This window comes from Cucurbita maxima, unplaced genomic scaffold (genome assembly GCF_002738345.1).
Source record: "Cucurbita maxima cultivar Rimu unplaced genomic scaffold, Cmax_1.0 Cma_Scf00018, whole genome shotgun sequence".
In the NCBI taxonomy this organism is placed as follows: Eukaryota; Viridiplantae; Streptophyta; class Magnoliopsida; order Cucurbitales; family Cucurbitaceae; genus Cucurbita; species Cucurbita maxima.
In genome coordinates this window covers 4,310,044-4,318,232 of record NW_019272034.1, presented here as the reverse complement: position 1 = coordinate 4,318,232, position 8,189 = coordinate 4,310,044, and the positions used below count along the sequence as shown (strand labels likewise).

General features: G+C 38.8%; 3 protein-coding genes across 4 annotated transcripts in view; 1 reads left to right on the top strand and 2 right to left on the bottom strand.

Moving 5' to 3' along the window:
* Positions 1-558, top strand: part of LOC111492777 — a 2,480-nt gene extending 1,922 nt beyond the window's left edge. The window contains exon 2 of the mRNA XM_023142219.1: positions 35-558. Within this exon, the coding sequence (XP_022997987.1) occupies positions 35-118 (84 nt within the window). The 3' untranslated portion in view covers positions 119-558. The remainder of the gene's footprint in view (positions 1-34) is intronic.
* Positions 559-614: 56 nt separating this feature from the next.
* LOC111492776 (two-component response regulator-like APRR1) lies at positions 615-5,090 on the bottom strand. 2 transcript variants are annotated; one of them, XM_023142218.1, is made up of 7 exons: positions 4,992-5,090; positions 4,366-4,554; positions 3,865-4,026; positions 3,629-3,762; positions 3,207-3,374; positions 2,628-2,718; positions 615-2,225 (listed from the first exon to the last, which is right to left on the bottom strand). In XM_023142218.1, exons 2-7 carry the CDS (start codon positions 4,535-4,537, stop codon positions 1,291-1,293), a joined length of 1,662 nt encoding a protein of 553 aa, XP_022997986.1. In that variant the 5' UTR covers positions 4,538-4,554; positions 4,992-5,090; the 3' UTR covers positions 615-1,290. The 2 variants fall into 2 exon arrangements, with proteins under 2 accessions (XP_022997986.1, XP_022997985.1); XM_023142217.1 differs by lacking the exon at positions 4,992-5,090 and adding an exon at positions 4,658-4,981.
* Positions 5,091-5,370: 280 nt separating this feature from the next.
* LOC111492775 (pentatricopeptide repeat-containing protein At5g66520-like) lies at positions 5,371-7,988 on the bottom strand. The gene is made up of 2 exons (XM_023142216.1): positions 6,233-7,988; positions 5,371-5,543 (listed from the first exon to the last, which is right to left on the bottom strand). Exon 1 carries the CDS (start codon positions 7,908-7,910, stop codon positions 6,243-6,245), a length of 1,668 nt encoding a protein of 555 aa, XP_022997984.1. The 5' UTR covers positions 7,911-7,988; the 3' UTR covers positions 5,371-5,543; positions 6,233-6,242.
* Positions 7,989-8,189: the final 201 nt, after the last annotated feature.

Below are 8,189 nucleotides of genomic sequence, written 5' to 3'. Positions count from 1 at the left end.
TTTTTTTTTTTTTTTTTTTTATTTCTTTATCCAGAAAATCAGCCAACTACTGCAACAAGTTGCACAATTGAATAGATCAATGTTATCAGCCCAACAGAAAGTACTGCCATCAAATTAGAAAATGTGTTAAGGTAGCCATGTTTAGCGTCTATACCAGAGATGAGGGGGCAAGAAGTATTGCAGCTATTCTGAATATCTTGCTCGTTGAAGAAGTTTAGGTTTGAATTCTTGTTCAGATTCATAGAAGGAATCCAGTAGCAGTAGGATCGAACTGACACAGAAGCTCATGCCTTTGCAGGGTAAGAGTACAAGGCAGGCACCATGTATGTCTCAAAGCGACATGAATCTGTTTTTGGCTGCACAAAAACAGATGATCAGCTCAGAGATGCAATGTATACACAGATGATTTGTATTGATTTTTTCAGTATTTGTTCCAAGAAATATATATGCTCGATTAGGATTTTCTTGTAATGTCTTTGCCAACTTGGTTTATTGACTGGGAAGCTTATGCTTATGCACAGTGTATTGGGTTTGTAAATCGATATGATTTGCTTGCAATGTTAAACCATAAAACTATGCACTTCCTGCAGAGCATGCTTTCCAATAGAAACTGATAAGCACAGAATCATATTCCTACTTCCTTTACATTTAATTTTATATCAACACACTTCCATCAGCTTATCTGATAATACATTGAAGATAGTTCATGAGTTCTGATAAAATTGAGATTGATCTTCTGGCTAAGAACTTTTGCAAGTTACATAAGTTGGGATCGGGAGAATAGGGTAAGCTCTTGCCCGTTTCGACCGAAATTCCAATTCTTCTCGGCAAATATCCAATATTGGGCAGTAGATTTTTGATGATCTGATTCGAACAACTTAAGTTTCACCAGGGAGATGGTATTGAAGCACATGTATTTTAGCCCTCAAGACCCCAGCTTGGGAAATCCATGAGCAGCAAGACCGGATTAAGATTACTCAAGAGAAGTAGTTTCTAGCCACCAGTAACCGCAAGGCTACAAGGACCTGGTGCAAGCAAATGGTGTCATATAACAGCAGAAATGGGTAATCCTGCCAACATTGCCGTGATTGCATACAGTAAATATGCACACTTGCTTGCTTCACTGGATAAACAAGTATTCTTCAATAAATATTCCATCCGGATCCATACAGGAACTGGGTAATGATATTTAAGGCATTCGGAGCATAAATTTCAGGTATTCAAGGGATCATTAGTGCCGCTGAACCATTTCAAATGAATTTCCTTCGTCACTTGGACAGCAAATCTCTTCTAATATCCTGAAACATCATCTTCATGAGAGGAATCCCTTGATAGTTGCTCCTCATCGTCATCTTCATCCTCGACATCATCAGCTGATGCAGGATGTCCGTTTAGATCTACATTGACACCATTTACCTTTCGAACAAACTGGCCTCGAACACGAGGCCTCCTCTCTGCAAGCCGTTTCCTATTAACATACCTAATCTTCTTATCAAAACAACGCTCTTTCCTTTTCTGCCTAAATTTAATCAGTGCAGCCTCTCTTCTATCCAATTTGTTCGATTTTGCTTCATTGGAAGATGAATTTCCAAAAGATGGCCATGAATGAGTATTAGTAGAAGCTGACATTTGACCAGGTTGTAAACATATATTCATAGGGTAGTAAGGATAAGATGCCACACCACTTATATTGGGAGGACAATGATGAAATTGACCATATTGTGACATCATTGCCGCACGATTTTGCATATCATGCAGGTTCTTTTGGTACAGTTGCGCCGACATCATACCTTCTGGCATATAGAACGGATAAGCAGTTTGTGTTTGCACAGGTAGGCCTGACATATCATGTTGAGATCCATTTTGAGGATGCACATGCACTTGAGAGCGATTTTCTTCATTGATGTTTCCTTCCCTGTGAACTTCTGAGCCAGCAGGTGGCGTACAAGATTTTTCCATAGAAAAAGAATCAGGAAAACTAGTACTGCTTGGGAATTCGTCTCCTTGTGAATGGGTTTCCAAGGCCTCCCCACTTTCTTGTATTTGGGGAAGACGAACTGGGTGCTGACAAGTTTCTTGATGATTTTCATTCAGCAAAAGTCGTTTGGCATTGCCTTCTTCATCTACTGCCTTGTTTTTCAGAGTTCTTGATTTGACATAGGTAAAGAATGCAGATGATTCACCGATCTTTAGTTCACTCTTTCTAGGGCATGATAAAAGTTGCCCTGCAAGACGTAGTAAAAGGATTATAATGCACACTCAAAAAATAGATGGAAGGAACATAAAGTTACTTGAGAATCAACTAATTATAACACAAGATAAAGCCATCTTACTTTGAAACTATCTCAGATACTAAGCAATATTAGACATTAAAAGTCTAGTAAGTTATCTCTAGCATAAAAAGGAAAAAAGACAATCCTTAAGCATTTAGCAAGAATGGACATCAAGTATGGGACAACGATAGTTGCCATAATTCAGATGTAAAATGAGTCTGTATCATGAAACATAGTTAACGCTCTAGTGCATTCTAATTTGACGTAATATTTACTAGCTTCCATTTGAAACTTATTGGACTTTTTTCAACATTATGCTCATGAAAGAGCAGGTTGATGTGATCACTGGCTTACCTGTTCGACGCTCACTAATTCCAGGTACATCTGGCTGATGTTCCACAGAATAAACAGCAGGAAGCTCTACCAGTGCAGAAGCAATACCAGACTGAAAAAGTAAATACAATTTAAATGAAGTTCGCAGTTGAGGTAAAATATAAATGACATCTCCGTAAGATAACGAGTAAATAAAAGAAATGGGATTTCCATGAAGGTCCTCAAATATATGCATCAAGCATTTAATAAACTAGTTCGTTCTCAACCCATTTGCAATTTAGACGAAAAAAACATCTAACAGATACTCTCAATAATCATGAATAAGATGCAATCTCGTAATGGGACTATCTGTTAGAAGTTTGGGAGAAGTTCATTACATCATTTTTCAGATTACTTCCATATTTTTCAGATTAATATGGACTTTTGGTGGTAAGGACAGGATGTTTGGGAGAAGTTCATTACTTCATTTTACGTGCTGTATTTATCCAAAGCTGTTAGCAACTATATTTAAATTCTTTTAGGGTTATGACAGAAAGCAACCTAATGATCAATTTAGCAATATTGCACCCTTGTTTCAAAAGTTTACCAAGTCATACCAACCTCATCTTCCTGATGCGTTGCAATTCCGATCTCCGGATTTGTGCTCCTACGTGACTTGTCATCTGTGTCATCCGAGAACAAAGTAGTACTATTTGTATTAGCATCACTTGGGTCTGATGCCACCATATCAAATTCATAATTCAAGATGTTCTTTTCTGCCAGTCCAAGCTGCCATCATAAAACAGATAACAGTTATGTGAGAGGAAGAAATTGCAAGTGTTTTTGTACAAGAAAAAGAAGAGGTCTGCAAACACCAGGCGTTGACAAGCTATATGTAATTTGAAATTAATAAATTAAAATGGCATACATCATCTGCAAAAATTCGAAGGGCCACTACACACTTTTGATTGCATGTTTTCTAGGGATTGATGCAAGGACAATGTAGATAATCAAAAATAAAATATGAGTCCAAGGAGGCAAACCATGCGTCTTCTTCGCCACATGTGTGTCCATAAGTTTAATAGCTCATTTGTTCGTAAAGGCTTTACAAGATAGTCAGCTGCTCCAAGCCTCAAGCACTTAACGACTATAGGGACCTCATCTTGTGTTGACATCACTTACAAAGCAAGAAAAAAATAAAACAATACAGGAGAATCAGATCACTCTGTTAGTTTAACGATATCAACGTTTGATGAATTGGCAATAACCCACAACTTACTGATAACAGGAATGCGTCGCAGCTCTTTATCCCGAGTGATGTACTTCAACATTTTCATACCCTTGGCCATTGGTAGGTCAACTTCCGAGAGTATAATATCAATTTCAGGTCCTTCCGCATTCAAAGCATCAATGACCTGTCTAGCCGAACTCACGGAAATGACTGACAACAAAAAGAAAACCTTATATCAATGAAGTAGTTGTCATTTCTGTCAATTGTTAGTATTACAAATTACGTAGAAAGTTAGAAACCAGTGAACAAATAAATTCGTTGATGCACATAGAATAAGACAGTGATGACAATCGCATTTAAGTTTATAGACTTAGGATTTGAAGGCAAGCACAGAATATCACGAGCAACTACTAGATCACTATACCTAACCGAAGTCTTACATCTCAAAAACCATTCAAGAATTTCAGTAACTGAAAGAACTAATTATCATGCATTAATTTTAGCATCCAGAAGAATCTATTAAGGGGGGGAAAGAAAAGAAACTTGTACCTTGGTAGGAACATTTCAAGAGAAGCTTGTAAACCTCATCTGAACTTTTGGAATCATTATCGCACAGCAAAATCCTAACTTTGCTCCTGTCTATAAACCCATCTCCCCCACTCTTTACCCCGCTACCACAGCCTCCACAATCTTCGTTCAAATTGAGCTCCTTGCAATCCATAACTGATAAATCAGAACCTACACAAAACATGAATCCCTTCCTAAATACAAAGCAATCAACCAAAGTCCACAAAAGAAAGCAAAGAGAAGAGGGAACACACAAAAATGGTTAAATACATACTAGAGAAATTCCATCCACAGTTTCGTCAATTTTCCCACAGAATCCAAATTAGGGTTAGGGTTTCGATCACTGACTTCATTCACGAATCAGAAGATAACCCATCTCGTTAAACACCAACCCCATCAAAATCAAACCAAAAAAAAAAAAAAAAAAAACCCTCAGTTAAAAGCTCAGGTAGCTGTTGAACCAGTTAATCATTTGCGCAAAGTTGTACAAGTTACACTCCTCGATAAACAATAAAACGAACGCTTTCAGAAGATCGGAGAGGTGAAGATCAAACGTGACCACCAGAACTCAATTAAAAAAAAAAATCGTTTCACCGAAGAAGGCGCACGTTAGCACACGTCTGGATGGCTGCTGGTGTAGCGTTAACGGAGAGGCGGGAGCGAAGGCAAAAGAAGATTTTTTAGTCAGCGTCCGTAAATGCTTATATCTACGAAGCTTTTGCTTCGTGTCTGTGTTTTAGATTTTTTTTTTTTTTTTTTTTCTCTTTTCCCACAAAGAAATATCTTTGCTCGATCAGCTTCTAAGGCTAAAATGCACCGGATTGATCGGCAAGTAGTGGGCGATGGAGGGCTGAGATTGAAGAAAGATGAAGCTCAGGATAGCCAAAGCAAGAACCAGAAGAGAGAGAAGAAACATAAAAAAGTGCAAAAGCGTAACATTGGTTTGGATAGTTATGTAGAGATGGCGAAGAAGCCACGTCACCTCCAGATCTTCTCCAATCAACCAAATGAAATATGACCCATTCCCCATTTTCTCTTTTCATAGATATTCTTAATCTTTCCATTGGTGGACTGCAAGTGTTGACAATCCTACGTGGCATGCCAGTTCCGTCCAGCTAGGACCGCCCACGTGTCTTACCTTTTGACCTTTTCTTCCTTTCCTAGAGAGCATAAAAAAATCTTTTTATAATTGGGTATAGTAATTGGAGTCCATGATTCAACCCCCACCTCCAACATTCATAATTTCATTAAAACAAAAGATCAAATACATTCTATTATTTATACTACAATACTATCCAGCTAAAATAAAAAATCAATTAGTTTAGACATATATTTTATTTTTAAATTCAAATAATTGTCACCCTTTTTCTATGAGGTTTAATGTAAAAATAATAATAATAAACACTTTTTACTTTATGTCGTTGAAGATTCAATCTCCATCCCCGTTTCAACGACCGTGCTCCCAACCTCCATCAAATGGGTCATTGGGATGCTGCAACTAGTTTGTTACGATAAAGTTACCATACTAATGGTTTAATTAGTTGAATCGAACCGAACCATTTGGTTCGGTCTATCTTTTCGATTCCTGCAACCATGCATCATTTTTCTTATAGATGCTGAGTTTAATATGGCTTGTCTCATCCCCAAAAGCTCAATAACCGAGTGGTTGGTGGGTGCTAACTGCTAAGTGGATTGTAAGGAACTTTTGGAATCAGATTTCTATCTATACCATAATCATTTGCACAATTTCATCAGAAGGGTTAAGAATAAGATTATCTAAAAAGAAAGCTAAAGGAATACTAAATTCAATTTCAACTAGTTTGCTGCAGCACAAAAATAGCAATCGTACCAGGAACACATTAGACGCCAACAAATGCCTCTGATATTGTCTCTGATTTACAGTTATCCGTCCGGATTTGTGTTGTTATGTTATCAAGCATCTCGTGAATTAAACTCACATCCTTATGAGTCTCATCTCCTGCCACGAAATCACATACAACTCCATTAATCTCGACCCAGCTTCTTCCTGAAGGTTTCTTCACTCCCAGTTCAAGCATGTTCTTTCTCAGGATGGCAGTGTCTTGCCAACGTTTATCTACAGCATAAAGACTAGCTAGAAGCATCAAATATCCAGCAGCTTGGTTGTCAGGTTCGATTTCAAAAGCCAATTGTTTGGCAACATGGGATGCGATTGCATCGTTCTTGTGAGTTCTGCAGCCACTGAGAAGTGCTCCCCACACAGCATTGTTCGGCTTCATTGGCATACTTTCAATCAGTTCCAACGCTTCATTCAGTAAACCTGCTCGGCTCAGGAGATCAACCAAGCATCCATAATGCTCAATCTGTGGGCTGACTTCGAAAGTTTCTCGCATAGACTCGAAAACTTGGATGCCATCCCTGATTAAGCCTGCATGACTACAAGCAGTGAGAACCCCAATGAAGGTTATCTCGTCAGGTCTTACTTCATCTTGGCCAGAGCACAGCATCAATTGAAAGACTCTAATGGCTTCTTCTCCACGGCCCTGCTTTGCAAACCCAGTGATGATGCTCGACCAAGACACAGTGTTCTGTTGGGGCATTTCTTCAAACACTTTGCATGCTTCATCCATAACACCACAACTTGCGTACATGTGAATCAGAGCATTGCTCAGAGACACCAATAGTGGCCGGTGTCTACTCCGCCATGTTCTTTCGACATATCTATGAATCCATTTTCCTAATGTCAAGTCTCCCAATTCTGCACAAACTGACAAAGCAGCCACCAATGCCACCTGATCCAATTCCACACCAGCCCTTCTCATTTGATTAAATATTGACAATGCTAGCTTACAATGGCCATTTTGAGCAAGCCCTGCTACCATGGTAGTCCATGTCTGGACATTTCTCTCAGGCATCTCATCGAAAACTTTTCTAGCCCCATCAAAATCACCACGTCTAACATACCCTGCGAGCAAGGAATTCCAACCCACGACATTTCTTTCAAGCATTTCATCAAACATGTAACGAGCTCTCTCGAGATCAAAACCCCCCGCTACATTTAAGTACAAATTGATCAAATTCGATCTAACATACGTGTTGGAGTGACACCCATTTGCCAAAACTCTCCCATGAATCTGTTCCCCCTCTCTGAATAACCTCGATCTCGCACACGCACTCAGAAGAAACGAATACGTGAACTCATCAGCCTCAACTTCCGCCGCCGTCATTCGTTTGAACAGCTCAATTGATTCTTGAGGCGTTTTGCTCCGCGCATGGCCTCTGATTATCTGGTTCCACACAGTCGTACTCGGCGAACTAACGTCCTCGAATACTTTCTGGGCAGTTCTAAGAGAACCAAAAGAGACATAGAGCGATAAAAGATTGACGAGGATGAAATTTTTCTGGGTTAAGCCGCTGGTGACTATCTGGGCATGAATTTCCGTAAGATTACGAACGGATTTACAGCACTTCAATACAGAGAAAAGAAATTGTTGCCTGGCTCTGGAGTTTCTGCCGACGGCGGAAATGGCGGTTTCGTTAACTTGCATTTATCTTCCAGAATCGACACAATGCGATTAGATCACCAGCGTCAAAATCTTCTGGCATGAAAGATTTCTTGCATTTTGCATTTGGCATTTGGCTGACATTTCAATAAATGATAAAATTGAGAATTTTTGTAGTTCAATTATGAACGGAAGAAATAAATTGCAGAACGGTGAAGGGCTGAGACCGTAAAATAGTTTAAAAAGTCACACTCCCAAATTTTCAACTTAATTTACTACTCCTTTTTTTTTTTTTTTTTTTTTTTTTTTTTTTTTTTTTTTTTT

Excerpts from the sequence above, each read along its gene's own strand:
- LOC111492776 (XM_023142218.1), bottom strand. The coding sequence starts at position 4,537 with ATGGATTGCAAGGAGCTCAATTTGAACGAAGATTGTGGAGGCTGTGGT. Across the intron at positions 4,027-4,365 it reads CTTGAAATGTTCCTACCAAG|TCATTTCCGTGAGTTCGGCT; the intron begins GTACAAGTTTCT and ends TTTTGTTGTCAG. Across the intron at positions 2,719-3,206 it reads CAACGCATCAGGAAGATGAG|TCTGGTATTGCTTCTGCACT; the intron begins GTTGGTATGACT and ends TTACTTTTTCAG.
- LOC111492775 (XM_023142216.1), bottom strand. The coding sequence starts at position 7,910 with ATGCAAGTTAACGAAACCGCCATTTCCGCCGTCGGCAGAAACTCCAGA.